General features: G+C 42.7%; 1 protein-coding gene across 11 annotated transcripts in view; it reads left to right on the forward strand.

The window, feature by feature from the left end:
- LOC136448716 (transcription factor 7-like 2) overlaps window positions 1-23,197 on the forward strand; it is a 66,340-nt gene that overhangs the window by 36,384 nt on the left and 6,759 nt on the right. For 6 of the 11 annotated variants that reach the window (XM_066448353.1, XM_066448361.1, XM_066448360.1 and 3 more), the window contains exons 5-10: window positions 6,818-6,962; window positions 13,196-13,316; window positions 14,208-14,297; window positions 15,496-15,666; window positions 17,762-17,915; window positions 20,800-20,913. In XM_066448353.1, coding sequence (XP_066304450.1) covers window positions 6,818-6,962; window positions 13,196-13,316; window positions 14,208-14,297; window positions 15,496-15,666; window positions 17,762-17,915; window positions 20,800-20,913 — 795 coding nt within the window. The remainder of the gene's footprint in view (window positions 1-6,817; window positions 6,963-13,195; window positions 13,317-14,207; window positions 14,298-15,495; window positions 15,667-17,761; window positions 17,916-20,799; window positions 20,914-23,197) is intronic. The other 5 variants (XM_066448362.1, XM_066448357.1, XM_066448355.1 and 2 more) reach the window with 3 other exon arrangements.

Here is a 23,197-nt window from a genome sequence, read left to right on the forward strand (position 1 = left end):
GTCTCAAAATAACATCCTTTGGTAATTCTGAGATTACAGAAAAAAATCGCAGTTCATCGTGCTGAAGAATATAGTCTTGGTGTCATGACTCAAACACTGTAGGAAACATAAATAAAACTGCCCAAAAAGACCACCCATGGAAACGATGAAACTAGGTCTATGTGGACAGGTGGTCAAGAAAGACACGATGCTTGTGTCAAATTCTCAATGCAAACAATTATCTATGGGACCACCAAAAAGTTGTCATATTGGCCAGATTGTCACTTGTACAAGGTTGACTGTATTTCAAGCCTACAGCTTATCAATATCATTATGTCTTGTACAGGCCCTGTACATATGTATATCATATCTATTGTATCCCCCTCCCCCCATTTAAGAGTTAAAGGAGGAGTTGTTCTGTTAATTGGCACTGCTAATGATACGGTATCAATTAATGCGAGTGAGAAAGGGGATGTGAACGGACCCCTCTGATCCATTGAATGTACGCAGGCAGAAGAAATGGCTGTTTTGTACGCCTCGGTGGGCACATTATCAGTGTACACACAGAGAAAACGGAGTATCCATGATACAAAATAATCATCCCCACCGAGACTTATTACTGCACGGTGACAAAATAAATCCGACAAAGGGTATCGGGGAAAATCTAATAAGGACACAGAGGGCCCTCGATGCATCTGATACCGAAATCGTGACAAATAGGTCGCCTTTGTTGGTGCGTGTACAGGATATGTCTCTTAACTCAGAAATCACATTTCTCGGTCTCTCCGCTGGAATCACGGCACAATTTATAGAGAATTGTGGAGCGTGTAATTGCAAAATCTAATCGGGAGATATTGTTTGGTAATGGATGGGATGATGTGCCAATTACTGCATCTGGTGGCGACAGAATTGTAAGAAACTCTGAGGTGATAAACGTGATAGGGCACGACAGTTAGCACGCACGGTCGGGAACTCCGGGTCTTTAGCCCCGGCTCTAGTGAGCCATCACCATGCAATTGGGACAATTTTCAGTAAATCTGCGGGTCAATGGGGCTTGACCTTTCACAAGACGGGAGTTAGGAGGAAAAATCCCCGTCTGTGGTTAAGGGAAGTGCAGGGATGGTCAGCGCTGCGCTGGGAAGTAATTCAGATTCATCCCGTTGTCTTGTAAAGGGCTTTGTCGTGCAGGAAGTCTTTCGCCGGAAAGTAATCCTGTAGCATTGTCCTATAGCTAGCAGGTGCAGTTTATTTCCCACCATGATGGAGAGCAGTGGTCGGACGAGATGTCACTTCTGCCTGCCTGACCCATACACTACGCCATTGATTATCCTGTGTTAAACCGAAAGCAAAATGACAAGGAGGGGGCACAACGGATTGAAATATCGGGTCGGAAAACATCAAAGATCCGACGTTAACAGAATGGATAGGATAATGAGTTTGCGATAATGCTTTGGCGTCAGACTAGCAATCAACGGCAAGCCCGGAGGTAGGAGAACAAGTAGTTTGAAGGGAAAATGATGCCCCTCTCAGGCGGAGGGAGGATGACCACTTCTCAGGAGGAGGATACTTCCTGGAATAATTACGCAGGATGGCCTCCGTAGGAATCATGGAGTTCCAGGACATTTTCTAACGCTTTATCCCGAGGGAAAAATATTTTTTGTTGTCAGTTTCCTGGACCAATAAAGAGATGATCGTTGCTAACTTATCTTATACATAAGCCTTGATAGTAAAATTTGTGTTGGTTGTGTTTGTATACAACTTTGTTCTTGTAAAGATTTCCCATTTTTTTTTATGGGAAAAAGAATTCATTCTATTCTGTCAAAGGTTTTCTTTGTTCATAGTTTATTGCATCTCATTCCCTTTTTCAAAAGAAAAGTGAGTAAAAAAATAATATAGGTAAGGGTTGTGGTTTTTTTTTGGAAAAGAAAGGAATTCTAAGGGAAGAATGTTAAAAACTGCAACTGTGATTGTCTTTGAAGTTTTTTTTAATGTCAGACCTATCTATAAAGACACATCTTGTGTAGCCAGAGGATTTCAGGTAAGCAAATGTCGGACATCAGAGGCTGGTGTGTGTGTCCAGTGTGTTTGATGTCCAGTGCAGGTGTCGTACATGATGAATTTTACACACACTCTACTAAGTGGCCATCCATCCCCCACTGACTGATGAATAAAGGATTTTTCCCCAACAACAATAGAAACATTCCCAGACAGATGGTATGGTACATGTTTGATTGCCGCTTGGAATGAAATATTTCTCTTCGATATGCTGAAGACATGTTCCCAGTTTTGCGGCCCGATCAGAGCCAGTATTCGTGCAATGTCGCCAAATATTTTACACCCAGTTAGAAGATGTGTTTTTAATCGGCAGAAGAGTTTGAAAATCAGAGTGGGACAGATTGCGTACGTGTTTATCTGTCTGCAATTGTTGCTTGCTCGCGGCAGTTGGCAAAATTTTTTTGTACGTGACGAATAAATGTCAGCAGCGACTGAACCTGCAAGGGAGAACACCTCTTTTAGACTGTCTCCTCAACGGTGTGAGACACTGACATGGTCAGTAGTGGTCTGTCTGAATTTTCCAGATCTGCATCCAAGGGTAAGAGGGGGCATTGCTGAAAGTATGAGGGAGAGGTGCCCCTGTTCTCCTGTTGAGAAAAACCCTGAGTTTTGTATGTGGTTAAAGAAAGGAGGTCAGCCGTTATGGAAAATGCCTCTGCAACAGGTTGGGATGACCAGGTTCTGTAGCTTCACTTTTATTAGACCCACTCCTCCCTTGGGGTAGAACCCGGCAAATGTGTACTATCAGTGTTAAAACCTTTGCTCATTTGCATGGCCGGGGAATTGACTGAACATCGGCGAGAAGCGGCCCGGAATCTTTCGGAAAGGGCCACGGCACCAGGATAATTACCAGGGAAGGCGATATGAAAGGCTCGCCGCCATCCCGGCCTTGTTACATTTCAATTATCTTCCTACCATCAACTATCAAAATGCAAATTTGATGGAGTGAGTATTTGTCGGGCGGGCAGTGGGGCCCGGTAATTTTCCATGCATCTGCGCAGGCTAATGGTCAGCTCGGGACTGACCGGCCGCTCGCCAAAAGGGCCCGAAAGGCGGGGGCTTCAAGGGAGAGTTAATTCAAATATAGACGGGTTGGCGGCATAGGGCTGTAAGTTTGGCACAAGGGCGCCCTTGTAATTTCGCCCCTCTAAATGTGCAGTCCACTCTAGGGGAAGAAATAAAAAGCAGTAAAAGGCCACCGGCTTGCCCTTGTGTCTGCTTCGCTGTTAACCTTTTCTCCATTCAAGCGTCTTTCAAAGCCTCAAATTCAGCCACTTGTAACTTTCCCATCTTCTGATCTCCTGATTTGCTCAGTCATAAAAGGTTTACAAAGTCATTTTTCAATATTGGGGAGAGATTTCTCTGCCGCTCTGCCTTCCTGTTTTCCGCCATGCCTCTAATGCCGTCTGTTGTGAATGCCTTTGGACTCAAGTTGTGAGAACTTCTGCAGCTCTGTAATGTTGTGCAGTCAAAAACTGGGGGGTTAAAGAGCATTTGCGTGTTGAAAGTTTACACTGTTTCATCAGGTAATCTGGGTACAAATTGGTCTGAGAGCGTAGCCGTGCTGTTTTCTCTTCTCTGTTCTCTGATCAGGATGTCGCAGGCGTAGATCCTCACTTTCGGCGCATACCAGACAAAGTGTCCGCAAATTTATCCTCCCCTAGCTCTCCCCACTACTTCAAAGTTGCGTCGGACGGACTAGTTTTCCCTGGCAATCTAGCCGGCTAGCCGCGGCGTATCTGTGTATGAATAATTCCTTTGAGATGAGAACCGACGCCATGGTGGACCCGGTACCCTAAAATGAGGTGTCCTTTGAGCTCGCAACTTCAGGCCTCACCAAAGTTGTGGAGGGTCTTTCTTGTTGCCTTCCCTCGGCGGAGGAAGGTCTGTAATAATCCTCACTCTTTCTCAGGAAAGGCAAGCTTGCTAATGAAGGGCCAATTGCCGACTAATGAATGACTATCGGGGTTCAATCGTAGCCAATGATTTCTGTGTAACGTTTCTATGCCTCACCCACCTTACATCGTCTTTCCCATATAATTGGTCCGTTCGGCTCCTTATTCTCCCTCTCTGGTCTGAGGGTGCTAGGCGCACTTAAGGCGAGCGGACTCTTTTCACCGGTCCGAGGTTCCCTTCGATGCGGGCTTGAGGGTGTGCTTCATCAGACGAAGGAAGGTCTTGAGGATTGTCTCCTGTCAATACTCGGGAGACTTTCTTGTGTCTTCTGGGGTGTTGCGCAGTAAGTATGAAAGACGAGCGGCCGGCACGCTTCCATCTGAAACGTCTTTGTTCCTAGTCTTTTTCCTTCTCCATCTTGTTTTTCGGGGCGAGTTTTTCGATTTGCCGTAGGGTTTTCTCGCGTCGAACCAGGAAAACAGCTGCGTACTTAGAAATGCAATTGGGCGCTCACGGCCCCTTTTTTCCATTGATGTTGCCTGAGCTTCTCTTTGTATTAAGAAATTAATTTTTTTACGTCTTCAACATGTTCTCCTCGGCCAGAAGGTTACCGCCTTTGTCCTCATAATCATATTACTGGAATAATAAGTAGTCTGGTCCTCCCTTTATAAGTCTGGGGTATTTGTAGAATATACGATTTAAACATAAGCTGCGTGTAAAGCTATTTGATTGTGTGTGAAAAAACATGAGTTGGGCAGATTTGTGCGTTATGGCTGCCAGAAAGGTGTGAATCAAGCCTGCTGCGACAGAGTAAGTAAAGAGCTTCGTATAATGTAAAATCTTCATACTCAAAAGCTGTTGATCGTTTGCCGCTCTAATGTTTCAAGGAATACCATATGTGACTTAAGACCATTTCTCAAGGTGCTAGACGGGTTGAAATGAATTTTATCCCGAAAGAACGATTTTTCTCAAAGGAATGAATTTTTCTTTGATCAACGACAGCTTTTCCTGCGACAAAATGTACGGAGAGATTTTTATTATATTCCATGTGTGTAGGGTTCAGTTTAACAGTGTGTGTTTGAACAAGCCATTGAGACTAATGTGAAGGCTGGTGCTTGGAGGATAATTTGGTCAACAGCCATGTTTGTATAAGTGTTTAACGTTCTGATGTTCCGTACACGACCATCCAATTGAGTCATTTGATTCCATCATGTGTTTGATAAAGCTTGACTGCATTACCGCTCTTCGTGTGAATCAAATGGATCAAATCAGTCGCGCCATTTTCCCTCTTCGTAGATGTGATCGGTAGATTTATATGTTGAAGTTGCGGTTATCGCTACAAGATGATTATCCACAATCAAACAATGATAATGGTTGAATGTTACTGGTGATATAAGTTGTATGGTGAAAGCCGTTAATGAGAAGAACATTTTTATGGCAGTGAGAATTGCGTGTAGAGCTCTTGTTAACCCGTCAGAATTTCCGGCAATGTTACGTCGATAACAAAATTTTGGCCCCTATAATTGTGTTGAGAAATAAGGTGGCAAGTGTGGACAGGACTTCACGGCAAAACAGCAGAATCTTAAGCTGTTGCGAGCAGACGGAGTACGACTACCTGTATTTTAGAAACATACCTGTTGAACAGAGGAACCAGTCTAGAGCTTCTATATTCTTCCATTAAGCATTACGGTAGTCTTATTCAAGTGTACATTTGTCCAAGTATATGTATATTTGGGATGTGACAAAACTGGCTTGTTGTGCGACTATTGGTTCTTTTTTTCTCCTTCTGAAAAACTAAAAAGAAAAGCAGAGGAAGTTATGTGTTTTTATTTTTCCTTGACCAAAGTAGTTATGAATCAGGCTCATGTAGGACTTGGACATAGCTTTTCGATAGAACGAGTCCGTACTGGACCGCATCTTGTCAAAGCACTCGCATTAGCAGAAAAACACATACTAGACCATACAATTGTCCCCTCTCATTTGTCTAACGGTATCAAATGTTGCTGGAAAAAAGCGAGGAAAGTGGCTTGTAAAGTCCTTCAAAGGGGGAGACACGGACGATGCCGGTTGAATTTTCGCCCCCGGGCGCCAACAGGTCAGCATATGTCTTTGAGTCCCCTTTGATGTCGACCATTAATACAGCGAGCGAAGTCCCGGCCTCCAGTATCGGTGACCCTAGATTGGAACCTCCGCCTTTCTGGACAAAAGTATTGGAAATATCAGACAGGAGAAATAGCTTTAAAATACTGACAAAAGTACCCCGGTGTCAAATGTCATAGCATAATGTGCCGGCACGGATGGAAATACTATCTGTGGGCTACAGGGGAACACGGTAACAGCCTTTCCAAAGGCATCATGGCGCTTCCGACGCTGTGTTCTAAGGGATGCCGATAGTGCTATTACCTTTCAGCGAAAGTCTTGCGGCTTCTACCGACGTAGATAATGGCAAAGCAATCGTTGATTGTGCCTTTTGATATATCGAATGTAATCCGGTGCAAGCATCCTTTAAAAGGGCCTGGCTGATATAGTCCCACACACATGCCTTTCCTGTAGGTTGATTTGAAGGAACAAGTGGTAAAAGTGTTGCGCAGTTGCCACTCACAGTTTCTGTTTCATCAGATCGACTGCCGTGATACTCGGCCTTTGATTCTGCAGGGTGCGACTTTTGCAGATGTTGTTTCTTTGCTGCGCGCAGTGAAATCTGTTCTCCCTATCCGTATTGTTATTTTGTTTTGATTTGTACGCTCCTTGCTGAAATCCGAGTAATTTGCCTTAAGTAACAATTATTTGTATTTCAACGCTATTTTCATTTCTTAGAAGCTTGTTTGATATCGGCCGGGCGAAGTAGCTTTCTAACACCGGCTTCTTCTTTGTTTTTCCCCTGCAGTCGAACAAAGTCTCAGTTGTACACGGTCCTCCACATCCCGGGCCTCTAACGCAATTGATGATGTATAGCAACGAGCACTTTGCACCAGGCACACCACCGCACATAGGGGTCCCTCCAAACTCCATAGAAGTTGATCCCAAAACAGGTAAGCCTCTCTTCTTCCCTCTTCCCTGTCTTTATGAGAAATGTTGATTGATTGTATCTTCAATATTAATGCCATGCACAGATGTAAAGATATTACAGAGAAAACTGAATGTTTTGTTCGCGGTACGACACCGTGGTCCGGTTTATCCAGTTGAAATTTTGATGATGCTTTATCTTGATATTGTAAGATATAATCAGTTGTTAAAGCCATACAGGTAAGTGTACACATACATGTAAGAATTTTTTTTGATTTAGCAGAGTTATTAGTTAGACAAATGTTTTAATTCTACCTCCAATTGTAGCTATGATATACGATATTGGAGTCGCGGTAAGTCTTAGATCTGTGACTCAACATGTAGTTCTGCCTCGAGTAAAACAGTTGATCATATTAACACAAAGCTTTTGATATTTGAATTTCAAAGGTATGTTGAAAGAATACCTGTAATATAAAGCAGTTGATTTCCCTTTTTCTTTCTGATGTAGGTTGTATAAAAGGGCGTATGTGCTTTTTCATTATGAACTGTATAAAAACTATACATTTGTAGCTAGTCAAACCGAAATTTTTTGCGCTGTGTCTGGCCAGTTGGCTTGGTCAGTACCATCCACCTTCATCAAACTTCAGAAGCTTGCGTTAGTCAAATTGGGGGAGTTTTCTCCGAGCAATATTTCATCCAGCTGACACCAGGAAGATGTGTGTACGGAGTGCTCATAATCATAGGGTGTTGGTTTATTGATTAGCGGGGGTAATGGAAGGAGACGAAGAGGGAGAGAGTGAGAAATTTGCGATCCTAACCCTCCCTGATAAGACTCTGGCTACCTGTACAAATTAATGGCATAGAATGAACCGGTGGCAACCATTGATTGCCGCCACGGGTTTGTCACACGGCCGGGCGAAACGCCGGGCGACATCAAAGCCCGGCCGTTGAGACAGGGTTAACGAGGGCTCGGTTTGGTGGTCCGCTAATGACCACCATCCATCAATACACGTCAACCTGGAGCCACGATGTTTCGTGTTTCCATCAATAATACAGACCGGCGAAAAAAAGGTAGTCTCATCTCTTGCGATAGTACGACACTGGCTGCTAATGGCGGGGGAGAGCGTTTTAGTCAGTCTGGGTAGGAAACGTCCTGAGACCATCTTCTGAGAGAATCCCAACCACCGGTGGACAGCGCTGGCGTCAGTGTCTGTCAGATCTCCCTGGGTTTATCCTCACTTGTAGATAGACAGCGAACTTCTAGCCACCAGGCACCACACGGATTAGGGGTTAAAACCTCGAGGAAACGTGTTACCATGTGGAGAAGCTTTCTGCGGTGCCGTAGGTCCCGGGAGAGCCGGGATGGTAGATGATAACTGCAAACAATATGGACAGCCACCTGTCAGAAGGCATTACCACTGTAATATTACTAACATGTTGAAACGGTAGCACCAGGGTCTTACTTTATCATGACATCTCCGTAGTAGCCATAGTGGAGAGAACGGACATGGAGATCCCACCGACAACTTTAGATTGATAAGGAGGAAGAGAACTCTAATTGTGAATAAAGTGTGTTGTCCATTTACTGAGCATTTCTACGGTGCTGATTAAAAAGCCGTACATGTCCGTTGTGACTTGGTAACTACCTGCACATCGCCATTGAAATCAGTAACTAGTTTACCCAGGACAAGACGGCAGTAAGTATCTAGAGAAGTGTTGGTGAAGTGATAGTGTCCTGTAAGAGTGCAGTCAAGTCAGGCCAGTTATTTTCATTCACATTGTTGAGAAATTGGTTTGGCATTCAACTAAAGAAATGATGAAAGGAAAGAAATTGTATTTATGTGTATGGAGGAAGACAGACAAAACAGTGTTGGAGTCATGGATAGAACTACATGTAGAAGGATGATCACAACAGCTTCAAGTTTGTTTTTCCCCGAACAGTCCCAATAACTACAGGAAAGTTTGCAACCAGAGTGGTCAGAACCCATTTTTACTGGATAATAAAATATCAATATTTGTATGATGAAGCATGGCTTTCTCCAGTCAAATTGCAACTAATACACCAGCTGTATAATGACTCCTATCTGTCAAGTAAAATGACAAGGTCTCAAGAACCAATTGGCAATTTCCCCCTCGGTAGGCTATTTGGAGAATTATCACCAAACTGTTGGATTAGGTTCCTGTAAAACCTCTTTCTTTAAGCTGTAGCGAGGACATTTGAAACAACATTGGATTGTCTCAGTTTCAATAAGATTATGTTGGATATAGCATGGGGCGGATTATGCTCGTTAATGTTGATGCTTCGTTAGTACTACTTGATGGTTCATGGTCACTGTTCACCTCAGAGACTGTCAAACAATAAACATTCATTCACTCATCTTGAATAGTACTCTCGATGAGATAAGGATTCACCCAAGTGACAAGCAGTGACTTGAAACATTTTTGCCCAATCCAAGAAAGTACAAGCATGTTGTGACTCCTAATATCGTTCTGAAGTTGAAGAGTGTTTCATACAGTGATCAAGTGGGATACAAACCAGTAGCTAAGCAAATCCCTGATTCTCTGCTAAAAAAGTGAAAGACATTCTCTAGCTTAGACTCCTTCTGTACGGCAGCGTGGTACGACCATGATGACATGTAATGGTGATGGAATAGACTGTCTACGGACCAAGTGTGCAGAAAGGGTTGTAAAAGAAGGGATGAATGAAGTTGTATCACCAAGAAAGTTTGAGAACTTGGCGCATCTTTCTCAAGAAAGATCTTTGAAGCGTTTGAAGTTCGCTAAGAGCAGGCATAACCATTTGCATGGCGCCATCTTTTTCAATCCCTCTTAATGGCGTTCTTCGTTTGAGCGAAAGCTGCCGGTGCTAACGAACTTTCATTAGCGGCGCGGTTTTGAGCCTCCCTCTGAGCTGACGCACATTCTGCGTTCCTATGTTTTTTGGACGGTCCGCAGCAATCCTCTAACGACAGGCGGGCGTCTTTTGTTTGCTTTGTGTACCGTCTTCCGCAGCGGGTTCAATCAGGGAATGTTGCTTTCACGGAGATGAAGTATCGGGACAGCATACGCGTTCCATTTGGTGTACAAGAGATGAATTCGCTCGCTCATTTACAAGACTGTTATAAAACCACAGCTTTAGAGAGGCCGACTCTCTTCTTCTGCCTGGGGGCGCCCTCTGCCCCTTTGAGACTACATTAACATTTTAAGTGGAAGAGTTTTTGATTTACATTTTGGCTGGAAATGGGAAGGTAGCCATTAGACTACTTGGTCCGTCACCGCCGCTCTAGAGGGAGCAACCCGGCCAGACTCCCCCGCGTACGAGCCAAGCAAACGGTAAGATGTTTGGTTACCTTCGGGCGGCGGGGGCAGGGTGTTAACAGCCCGGCGCGACCAGGGCGACTTTAAAGTTCCTCTGCAGAAGTAAGGTTTTGAAACAGACTGTCTTATAAACTGCCATTTGGTAAGACTTCTTCTTTTTCTTGAGATGCCCAGTACTGGTTAACGGTTATAGATGTTTTCATTATCAGTTGCTTTTTCTTTTGGGTGACAGATTAGAACTCTTGCTTGATACATGGCCCAGAATATGTCAGCACAGTGACCATGATAAATTTACCTTAATGTTCCGTGTTACATCAGTTACTAAAAAAACATTATAATATTTGGTGTTATGGATTGCGACGATTTTTTAAAGGCATGGATGAATTTACACTAGGAACGGACATTTCACACGAACATTACGCATGAACATTACGCATGGATGAAGGAACACTAATACAGAAAAGCATTTTTAAAAAAGTTCTCTTTAAAAAGCAGATGTCTCAGTTGGTAATTTCAATTTCACTTTCTGGGGGGTCAAAACTTCTGCCATTTGTGTTTTATGGATTCATAGCTGTTTTGCTGATTTCTAGTTTAAAGAACGGCAAATCTAATACAATAATAATTAAATCAACTTTTGATAGCGGCAAGACTTGATAGAAGTTGGGACACTTGGTACATGATGCTTTCCCTGAATGGCGCGCTTTGCAGTCATCTTTTTCACCCGTGGTCTGCCATCGTGTTGTTGGGATACATGTGTAAGTCCTCTCTGGACGGAAAAGGATTCAAACTGGCATTCAGGGCTGCCTCATTAAAGCAGTAGGACAACACACCTACCTGATTTCCGTTGCGTCAGCAAGTTAGGAGGACGGGCTAATAGGAAGAATCATTTCTTTTTTTGATGTCGGATCCAATTTGCCATAATTGGATGAAGCCGGGCTGGATGCCGAGATGGCTTTTGTCCACGCTTTTGTTGCTCGCGGGGAAGCGCGGCAAAGGAACAGGATCCCCACGGATGACCAGTACGCATCCAGCCACCTGAGACCACGGTCAATTCACACTAGTCAATAGCCTCTGTTGGTGTCCTGATGTAATTAGACAAATCTTTTGTTCTCCTATCGGCCTCAAATTGCTGTCTCTTCAGAAACATCTGGGCTTTTCTGTAACTTAGAAGAGCTGATCATAGTTTGTCCTCTCTCTGCATCATTTGGCTCTGTCCCAGTCAGGAGGAGGTCCGACAGGTCGGTGTGTATAGCTCCGCTTCAACGCTCTTTGTATCGCTTTAATTTGTAGTACCTCCTAATCTCCAAGCAGACGTGGGGTTGAAAATCGTTATGTTTTCTGACAGGTCCCCTCTTCTGACAGGCCTTTTTACCCCAATCTCTGTGTTTTCTGTCAGTTTTCGGTTGAGGAAGAGATTTTTAAGTAGGCCAGCCGATCAGAAATCATTCTGATTCTACCCCAACATCTGCTTAAAGAATGATACTTACTTTTTGTGCAAAGTCTTTTCCTGTGTTTTTCTGTTTTATTGCTTGAGAGTTGAGGCACAGAGAGGAGCTCAGTAGGATGATTCGGTAGTGCACGCCTCTGTCAAATTGGGTGCTTCTACCCAGCAGGAAGTTGTGTCTCCCATTTTCCCTTACTTTCCTGGGCTCCGTTGGGGTAATAACAGCAAGCCCTTACGAGTCTACTCCACATCCAGAGAGCACACGCCCAACCGTGTCATCGTTTGCTAGCAATTGAATTTGACTGGTCAGGAGTTGGTCAAATTGGCTTGTTAGGCTGGAGATATGTGTCCCACTGAAGCCAATTTGTCAGGGTTATAGTAAAGTTGATGGATGGCTTGTTACCGCACATGTAGTACCTCCGCAAAGGTTCGTCTGTAATTGCTAATCCAACCGACATATCGAAGTGGTCCAAGGTTAAACATGCACGCTCCATCTTTGGCGACACTCTTTTCACCGCCATTTGATTGGTCCATTGACTCGTGGGCAATATTCTGATATCCTTTGGTGTTTCTGGACCTCGCAGTAGCAGCCGGCAAGTCGCAAAAACCTTTTTACAGTGTATGCCTGTTATATGCAAGTGTGGTATTAAGATTTTAAGCTACATTTCTCAATGGGTACTGTATTAAAAGGCTTTTCTGATATCTAAGTGTAGAAGTAAGATGATTGTGCAATTGCTCTATCACAGTGATTGTTGTAATACTAAACAGTGCTAACTGTATATAGTGGGAAAGATTAAAATCTTATTAAAGGAAATTCTGCTATGTTGAAAGCCTATAAGTATTATTTCTACATTTACATTCATACGCTTATATTTCTAGGTCTCATATTTTCACCCGGCATAAGATGATAGGTTGGCTGGTACTTCTAACAGGTCCCAATGTTGTGCCCCTGACAAAGGCGCTGAATATCACTTCTTTTACTTACTAAGGTGAAAATGAATAACGATGGAGGTCCACTGTTCATTGTGCTTGTCAAACAGAGCTAGCTGATTTTACATAAACTCTACATATCATCAGATTCTGTCTTTCCTGTCACAACCAGTGGAAAGTGATCTAAAAGTGATCTCAAACCAGTTTAGCTCAAATGAACTCAATGAACAGTTGAGCTAATCTTCCACTGGTCGTGACAGGAAGACAGACGCTATGTACAGTATTTACAGGTTCATAGTACCGGGGAAATTCCCCTAGCTCTTTTCGACAAGCACAATGAACAGTGGACCACGGCTTCACGTCCCGTCCTAAGGACTTTGACCCTTTCCAGTAGCGCGCATGTCGGGTGAGCGACACAGCCGGGATCGAACCCGGGGCTTCTAGTTCCAGAGGCAAGATCGCTAACCACTGGACTACGCACGCTACAGTGGAAGATGAGCTAAACTCAGGTTCGAGATCACTTTCGTTTTTCAATCTGAAGAATCTTGAACTTCTCTATCCCTGTAGGCATTCCAAGGCCACGACACCCGGCTGACTTACCTCCAATGTACGCCATTCCGCCAAACCAGCTCCCTCAGCTGGGGCCGTCCTACCCAAAGATCGAAGAGTACCATTCCCAAGCACTATGGTAAGATTTAAAACTTAGTATATGTGTGTCTGTGTCAGTGTTCTAGCCAGCGCCCGTCCTTCGTTGTGCTAAATTTTCTTTTCTTTGCCGATTGTATACAACATAAAAGTGTAGCTTGTGTGACTGAACATTCGATCTTGCCGCGATGATGGTATGCCTCCCCCAAAAATTAGGCCTGAAACCCTTGTATAATTTTTCACCGAAAGAGAAGTCATTAAACTAAGCTTAGTCTACCAGGAAAATGCGCCCCTCAAAATACAGGATATAGCGTTTCAGAGGGTCAAGATTTCAAAATCTTCCCGGACCCCCCTAGTATTGTCGCGCCTTCGGTGCTCGATGTGGTCTTCCTTCAAACAAATTTGAAATGACTGGTAAAAATTTCAGGCTGGCAAGAACACTGGTCTGTGTATCGTAAATGTACCCCAAAAATGATATGTGCTGATGCACATGTACACTGATGGGTATTATAAAGGTTTTAAACCCTATTTCTGCACACAAAGTGAAGCTTTTACTAACAAGCTTTGGATCTGTCCTCTGATCCTTCTCAAGTTGGTAAGAGTTTTGCTTTTTGAATAAAAAAGACTCTTTTTTACACAACCAAGAGATTTATTCCACCGATGTTCGGTGACCATCTGTCTCCTTCTTCAAGGCAATTCTGACGGGTTCACGTTGGTGCAATAAATCTCTTGGTTGTGTAAAAAGGAGTCTTTTCTATTCAGGGACTTACCAACCTGATGAAACTATTCACAGAGTTTTGCTTTGTGCATTCAGTTTTGTTTTTCTGAAGTTCGGAGCCTAATAAAAGAAGTACCCAACTTTAGAAAATGTCACTTTTTTAAGAACAACGCAGTGTTTAGAGGAATACTCAAGGTGAAACTTTTCACTTTCCAGGCAGAGCCAGGGTGTTTACCCCATCAGTGCGGCAGGGTACAGACACCCCTACCCTACGGCCATCGCTGTCAATGCCAGCAACATGCCTAGGTGAGTGGAAATACTATACATTACACACAGGCTCTCTAGCACCTGTCCCTGGACAGAACTTTGCTGCTCATTTGCTGATAGTACGAAGATTTCATTCCTTCTTTCCCATGGACAAAAATCAAATTCCATGACATCTGCATCAAGCCACGAAACATCTAGATGAAGAAATTTGAAATCTGCCCTGTGAAATGTAGCTTAGAAAGTAAAGCATTTTCTAGAAACTTTGTAACATCTCTACTTGACAAATACAGAGGACAGAGAAAAATTAAGACCTGGAGAAAACTCTGATTGTGAATGCTATCTGAAATAGGAGATAAACCGGATAGGTATAAACATGATCAGAATCTTAGTATGTAGATGAATTTTGTATTTGCGAGAAAATCTGTAAGGTTTTGCAAAGACCTTTTGTGCAGTATTTTAGGATCTTGTCATGAAGCTTGGTTTCTTCAATAAAAACCATTTCATTGCAGCATCTTTAAAGTTTGTTGATTTTAACGTGCCTCATGTGTATGTTTGATGGTGTTTTATAGATGTGTTTCATCTTCTTAACCAAGGATATGTTCAGTGTAGAAATGTGAACAAATATCTAAGTTGAGAAAGGCAAGCCAGACCAACATTTCTGCCTGTTCTTGCCCAGAACGTTGCTTTTCCTGAAGTCGAACGAACATTTTTTTTAACCTGCCTCTGAGTTGGTTCGCGTTATATTTGATATTTGTGCAGATCATTTATTTATGCTTCATAATGAAAAGAGTATTGTAGTGTTTCTTTCTTTGTGTGTCTTTCATTGCATTTTATTTTTGTTAACTTCCCATTGAGTTGATTTTGCAGCAGATGTTTGTGACAGTTAATGCTTGAAAATTTGAAGATTTTCCTGGCGTCAAATGAACATTTTTTTAAACCTGCCTCTGAGTTGGTTCGTGTTATATTTGATATTTGTGCAGATCATTTATTTATGCTTCATTATGAAAAGAGTATTGTAGTGTTTCTTTCTTTATGTAAGTGTCTTTCATCACATTTTATTTTTGTTTACCTCCTATTGAGTTGATTTTGCAGCAGATATTTGTGACAGTTAATGCTTGAAAATTTGAAGATTAGTACTGTCATGTTTGGTTCTTTGTGTTTGTTTGTTTGTTTGTTTGTTTGTTTTCTGTGGGGTCTACATGTACCTACTAGTGTTTCGTTTGTATCCCCCTGGAAGGGAGGAACCAATAGGACTGAGGGATGAAGCAGGTTATTTCCTTCTCGGCAGGTACCCCGTGCTGCAGCACCCCCACCACCCGGGCATGCCGCCCACGGGGATTCCCCACCCTGCCATCGTCAGCCCCCACGGGATGAACCTCAAGCACGACCCCTCACACATGCATCAAAAGTACGTCGCTATCCTGTGTTTGAGAAGAGATACACATTGAGCATGTTAAAGATACCACTACGCTTACATGTATTGAAAAAGTTGAGAGTTCACTGGCCAAATAATGTCCATATCTGTCCTTTGCTTCAAGCACGACCCCTCACACATGCATCAAAAGTACGTCGTTATCCTGTGTTTGAGAAGAGACACACATTGAGCCTGTTAAAGATACCACTACGCTTACATGTATTGAAAAATTCACTGGCCAAATTATGTCAATTCTTAACTCAGTATCTGTCCTTTGCTTCAAGCACGACCCCTCACACATGTATCCAAAATACGTCGCTATCCTGTGTTTGAGAAGAGACACACCTTGAGCGTGTTAAGGATCCCTACACACTTACATGTACATGTATTGATAAGAGTAAGGGTTCACTGGCCAAATTATGTCATTCTTGACTCAGTGCCTTGTAAAATATTTCACCACAGATGTTGATAAAATACGGAGTTCCCTGGCCAAATTATGTCTTTCCTGGACTCAATCCTGACAGGGAACAAATTACATGTATATGTATTGATACGAGTAAGGGTTCACTGGCCAAATTATGTCCATTCTTGACTTCATTGCCTTGTAAAATATTTCACCACAGATATTGATAAAAGAAGTTCCCTGGCCAAATTATGTCTTTTCTGGACTCGATCCTGACAGGGAACAAATTACCACCCGTCATTCATACAAACCCCTAAAACTACCCGTCTTCCATCTTAAGTATGAGTGAAGTTGGTCTTAACATAACGCTTTCAAGAGATTAACACCAGAAAGTTTTCCCACTCTTCGGAGGAGTGCGACTCCCAACATCAGACATCCGGCCTCACAAGTAGAGAAAGATAGCCACGATGAATAACGGACGCCGCTTCAAAGGCAACAACATTGATTTGTCATTGTAATGGATGTCGGACATATTGAGGGATGGGATAGATTGGGTGGGGTAATTAGGGTGCACAGCCCTAGGGAATTTTGTCCATTTCGGCGCATCTCCCTCGCCTGTGTCTAACCCTCGTTTGGTGTTTCTCGGACACACTGGCACCGTACGTCTCTCCCAAATACCGGCCTCGGAAGGTCATAGGTTAACATATGTTGGCCCCGAGTAAAGTGATCCCTACTACTTACTATCCACCAACTGCTCCAACTTTTTCGCTGCCCTCAGATCTGATTTTGACTGTTGTTCCGACGACTTCTGTAACGATCAAACATGAAGAGGGGAATTTTCCCTCTGGTTTTGCGATATGAAATCCCTCTGCCATCTGTCTGCTGTGGCAGTGTACACACGTAGATGTTTGCAAATTGTTAAGGCTTGTTATGTTTCTCCTCTAGTGAGGTTTACTCGACTGCCTTAGGAATTTGGCAAACTTTTTTTTACTTACGAGGTGGTCAATGTTAACTAAGAGAACTTTGCAGAGAATTGTATAGAGGAACAGTATACCAGCTGCTCTACCTGCTATGGACTATTACATGTGCTGTATGATACAATGATAGAATACTGTAGCAGCAAAGGTCTTAATGCAGGAATGGCCAATAGCCTTGATTGAAAAACTGAAAATGAAAAGTTTCGAGGAAACATTGGCAAATTCTCCTGTCCAAAGTCTCTGCATTGATTGATTGCATTTTTTTGTACATGAAATTTAGACCATTTCTTTCTTTAGTTCTTGCACATTTTAAACTAAAAAGTTAGCAAGAAGACATCAGAGGGCTCGGAGGAAAACTTGTATCTGACTGTATTCACTGGCCCAAAAGTTGTATGTACGACGATACAGACTTTACACTCAGACACTGTGTTCACGTTTAGTACCCCAGTTTTGTATTATTTCATAAATTTGAGAACCAAGAATGAAATTTGCTGTGGCCTTAGAACATGACTCTCAGTCCTCAAAAAGACGTAAATTTTGGTAAGGTTAGTGCCCAAAAATGGAAGATAGTAGCTTGATGGATTAGCCACATAAAGTTGTTCCCAAAGTCACAAACTGTGGTTGAGAATTAAGCTGCAGAGAGTACCCTCTAAGACAGTGATATAATACATGTTTCTGGCATCTCAAATCTCTGCTTCCCTCCCCGCAGGCAAGACCAGAAGAAAGAGCCGGAAAAGAAGAAGCCACATATCAAGAAGCCTCTCAACGCATTCATGCTGTACATGAAAGAGATGAGAGCGAAAGTCGTTGCAGAGTGTACGCTGAAGGAGAGCGCGGCAATCAACCAAATTCTAGGAAGAAGAGTAAGTGTCTGGGGGAGATTTGGTCGAGAAGTGGTTTGTCTGTGGAGATAATGCCACAATCTGTGTAAGGAGTGTTCTGGTTGGTCAGATAAGGAGAGAATTTATGGTAGGATGTGTTTGATTGGCCAGATAAGGCTGAACCAGAGTGGCAAGAGTCTACGTAGGTGAAAGCTTTTTTTAGGTAAGTTTATCCCTGAAATAGCTGATAAATTTTGAGAAGTTGCAAGTGGTGAGTAGTTAGCTTGTAAAGTTTTGTGTGATGTAGCAATTTACTAACGAAACACTAAAAGAATACAAAGCAGAAAGGCAAAATGTTTCTTTGTATATATTGGGACTGTTATACATGTAAAAGCCGCTGCTGAAAGCTGTTTAAAAGAAGTATCGTGTTAAGCACAGTTAAGTGTAGCCATGCATTGTTGCTAAATAGAAATATGTTACGTGAATACAGCATTAACCCAAATTATAACATTGGAAAATAATCCAGTTTCTATATTTTGGTACAAAACGCAAGCAGTCTGAAGTTGCGCTCAACTTTAAACCAATGTTTATTTCATTGAATAGAATGAATACTGGGTATGTACCAAAGAAAAATTAACAGAGGCTGAGAATAGAAAATTTGAAACAAATTTGGAGAAATCAAAAAGTTCCCTTGTCTAACTTGAAAATCCTAAAACGACAACACTATGGTTTGCTGGGAGGCTGTGTTAAAAACCATGCCCATCGTTCCTTACCTTAACAGAAAGAAAGTGAAGTAAGGCCTAAAAGAAACTGAAAAAAAAATCCTTTATTTCTTGTTTGTCTCATCTCCGGTCCTCGAGACGAGACAAGAGGTAATGAATGGAGGTACAAACGACCATACGTCTCGGTAATGGGGCCCTGGTATCCAGGGTGGATCGGCTGCCCAGTTGACAGGATCGGGCCGTTACTTTGTGCGCTCCGTTCCGCCAGAACACATTCGGCCTAAGACTTGCTGTATGATAAGATCTGCACGTCTCTGGCATGAAAGGGGCAGATGGCACTTAATGGTACCATTCCAACAGGAATGACTAGGACCCGGCTTTTAACCACCTCACAAAGATGGCTCCCCCGATGTCCTTATAGTCTGCCCGGAGGGGGCGGACTCCATCTTAATTTTTCACTTTTCATTAAGCTGCTATCTGGGCCCTCTTACGTATCCGCGTCCAGCCGCCACACAGGCCCCTCTCGGTGCTCCCGACCAAGCCAGGTCATGATTTGTTTGTGACTTGAGGCGGGCTGCGGTCCAAGTGCCCACTTTGTTACCGTGCTCACAGAGATAGAGAACATATTGTTTGTCACAGTAAGTTGTCTATCTGTCTACCGCGGGAGGCTACATTAAGTTGGAGCCACGACCTCCCCTCCCGAGTTGACATATATTGTAGTAAATGGGACTTTTTGCCTGGAGCGGTAACATTTTCAGTTTGTCAGGCCAGATGACAAGTAAATATGCCCGGTCCGTAAAAGGGCCCGGCAGTCTCAATAAATTGCTGCCTCGGCCACTGGGACTACGCCAAAGTGGGGCACTTGTTTATTGGCCGGATGGAGATATACATGTACTATCGGAATGCTGACGGTGGAAGAGCAGAGTCATGGCTTGGACGAATCATGTCCGTAGCGTCGTGTTGGAAGGGAAATTGGACAGTAATATGCCAAATTATTCAGTCCAGTGAGCAGGAAATGACACGTTTGTCCCCTAAGACAAATTACGGGATTAGTGTGGGACAATTAATGATAACTTCAACCTTTTCCAGAATGATGGTACTCTATTCCTCCGGACAGAAAAGTGCTTCTTACGAAAACGTTAAGTCAGAAAAGGACACAAAGTCAGTTACATGATTAGTGTGGGACAATTGATGATAACTTCAACCTTGTCAAGGGTGGTGGTACTCTATTCCTCCAGATAGAAAAGTGCTTCTTACGAAAACGTTTAGTCAGAAAAAGACACAAAGTCAGTTTTTTTTCTAAGTTTTCTGAACAAGAATTGTTTAGTCCTTGATTAACAGTAATAATACATTGTTCAAAGATAGAGTAAAGAAAAAGTGATTTTTCATTTGCAAGAAGAGGTGTTACCCAGGAATGTAGGCCTGCAGGACTTGGCATAACCGCCACCTTGGGAGCTGTTTAAAGCCATTACGAATGACCTTGTAGTTTACACCTCACGCGTGTGTGCGAGCCCTGGGACAGGGAAACAAGGTGTCCTGCTGAGGGCCACGACTCAGAATAGTTTAACATGTTCCTAATGGTATTTCCAGGCAAGGTGAACTGAAGGGCTTCACAGATGACCTGGAATACCAATTTTTACATACTTTGTTACCTACACAACTAACAAACTGAATAAAGCTCTGAATTGCTGAATTACATTTAGATCCTAAGGGTAGAATTCAGTGTCATGATTTAAAATCCAACTGTCATCATTCTGTGACATGTTCTAGATTGTTTCAAAAGCACAGTAGTTCTTTGTAGATGGTGCTGTTCTACTGAAGTACAAATATATGTTTATCATTACCTCACTCTTAGTATAGGGCATGTACAAATGTATGAGAAGCATTGAATTTGACTTGTCAGTTTGTTTGTTTGTGTGTGTGTGTGTGGGGGGGTACTCGAAGGGTTGCAAGCAGTATGGGTATGGGTGACATCTGCCATTTCACGTTAGTGACGTAACCCTGTTGTCATAGCGACTCATACAACTTGGTGATCTTCGAAACATTTTAATGCTTCCTGTAGTGGCAGATAGCATATTTTACAGGGATTTTCTCTGTTCGTGTATTGTTATGTGTTTCCGTGGGAATCAGTGACAAGACCCCGAGTGGACCACCCAGTTAAAAAGAAAACAGAAATTAACAGATAAACACTTCTGTCATTGCAGTGGCACGCCCTACCGCGGGAAGAGCAGGCGAAGTACTACGAGCTGGCCAGAAAGGAGCGGCAACTCCACATGCAGCTTTACCCCGGCTGGAGTGCCCGGGATAATTACGTACAGGTTCAACCCCCATGTTATCGCCTTTTCTGAAGTGCAGTCACCGACAAATCTTGCAACAAAGGGCTCTTGGATGGAGAGAAGCGAAACCCTCGTAATATTTCCTAGCGCCAGTTTATGGTCTCCCCTAGCCATGGAATGATCGCGGTGCACCCCCTTGTTATAATTACAGTCTCAGTACCACCATGTCAATTTTCAAATTTAGGGTGTTCCTACCGTTTCACTGGATCAAAATTCTCCTGTTTTTTTACTTGCAGCACTGCCTTGCTTTAAATTTCTCTGTCGCAGAAGTTTTAGCAAGTGTAAACTTATGTTCGGAAGTTGCCAACATGATTCAAAAGGATAGGTTGTGTTTGATATCGAACAGTTTGGTTTTGCTTCTCCCCCGATCCAAGTGCCCTTTGCCCTTTTGTCTGAGTTGTAGTACTTCAGACAACGCAGGGGTCGAAATTGACCCTACAGGACATGTCCCAGATAAGTCACATCTCTCTGTGGAACAAATGATTTCTCAGAGAACCCCCATCATGACCCATTATACGTCTTGTTTCGTGATTTTTCGGATTGGTGAATCCAACAAGAGGCACTTTGTCATACTTCGTCATTTACAACTCCATTTGACAGCTTGGTAGAACCAGTTACGGTGATTTTTCTGGATTTAAGTCTATCAAAATGGACATCTCAAAACATGGCATGGTATTTGGAAGGTTTGGCTCTTCCTGTTAAACAAAATGTTGCAACCCTTAGTAAAACAAGACAAGATTTTCTCAAACCTGACCTGAGCAGATTATGGAAATAATACAGCCAATAGTAACAAAACCAACTGGCGGGATTTGAATTGAGACAAGCAAAGAACAGGAAAAGAAAGCCCCATAATTTTGCGTCCATTCTTCTGGGACTTGTCCGTAGGAGAAGTTTTAACCCCTGCGATTACAGATCCCACAAGTTGATTTAGACGGGTCTGAGCCAACACAAATCTCTGTCTCACAAAGACACAATATTCCACCGTTCATGACAACAAAACACGAGATTTGGAATGTTGATTCGGAGAGGTCGGTTGGCCGAGAACATCAAAGGGAAACGAAACTACAAAGGAATGTATATTCTTTCTTTGTTACATTGTAACAGGCCATATGTTAGGTACGTGGCCTACTATCATATGGCCTGATATGGTGAACAGTATATCTGAAAAGAGGCTCATAGTTTGTCGGTGACTGCACTTCAAAGTTGTAGCTGGGGGGCAGATTCGCGACTTGTGAGGCCCGTTTGCCTTTGATTTCCATGTTCAAAGAGTAATTGTCATCACCATCTGTAGAATGCTTTTCATAAATTTTGATTGCTAGCCCTTTTCTATCAGATTCGTTTGGTTTTGTTTTCTGTTGCAAGTCGCAAATCTGCGCCCCCCCTGTAGAGGAATAAAAGGGACCGCACCCTAGCATGAGCAAGCACTATCTACCCATTTCTATATGTGGACACATCTGGCGGTACAGGTGTCAAAAACAGTTCACTTTGAAAAAAAAATCACCGCAGTCGTATTAATCATTGGCCATAACATTCTGCAAAGGACTACAGAATGTTGTAGTTACCTTGTAAAAGAAAAAGAGAGCAAAAACAATTTTGCAAAGATGCTTTGACTGAAGTACTATCATTTGGCTACTTGCAACACCTTCGTTTTTTGTCTGCTTGCTATAATTTTCTAGTAAATAGTGCATTGCTCTTGTTAGGATAGGGCCATGTAAGTGCATGATACATACAAGTATTTGCCAACTGAAGTTAAAGGATTTGAAGCAGTTTTATAATGGTCGAAACATCTATAGCATGCCATTCAGTTGGGTAGAGTAGATCGTACTATAAAAGGAAGATCAGTCAAGTTTTGTGTCCGAATTGGACACATAACAAAAACGTTGCAGGTGAAACGACTTTGATATCTAAGTTGAATAACTTGTCGTCTTGTCCAAAGTCTTTAAGATTGCTGAGACTTGACTGATGTTCTAATTGACACACTTGCATGAAGTAGTTTTGCATGGAAACAGAACAGTTTTGATACAGTAGTGAACCTTTAGAGATGTTGTTGTTGTCCACCCTTTCATTTGCTGCACTTTTTTCTGCAATTTTTGTCTGTATGTAAGGTTTCAAACATCCATTTTGTCAGTTTGATCTATCATTCTTCATGTAGTGCTCATTTTCAAGTTTCTAAATAGGTTCTGAAAAAGTAATTCTTGTGCCTTTTTGTTGGTTGTTGTTGTAAGTTCCAAGGCGCAAATGCAGTAGTTTTGTACAATTGTGCTTC

Source organism: Branchiostoma lanceolatum, chromosome 14 (genome assembly GCF_035083965.1).
Source record: "Branchiostoma lanceolatum isolate klBraLanc5 chromosome 14, klBraLanc5.hap2, whole genome shotgun sequence".
Lineage (NCBI taxonomy): Eukaryota > Metazoa > Chordata > Leptocardii > Amphioxiformes > Branchiostomatidae > Branchiostoma > Branchiostoma lanceolatum.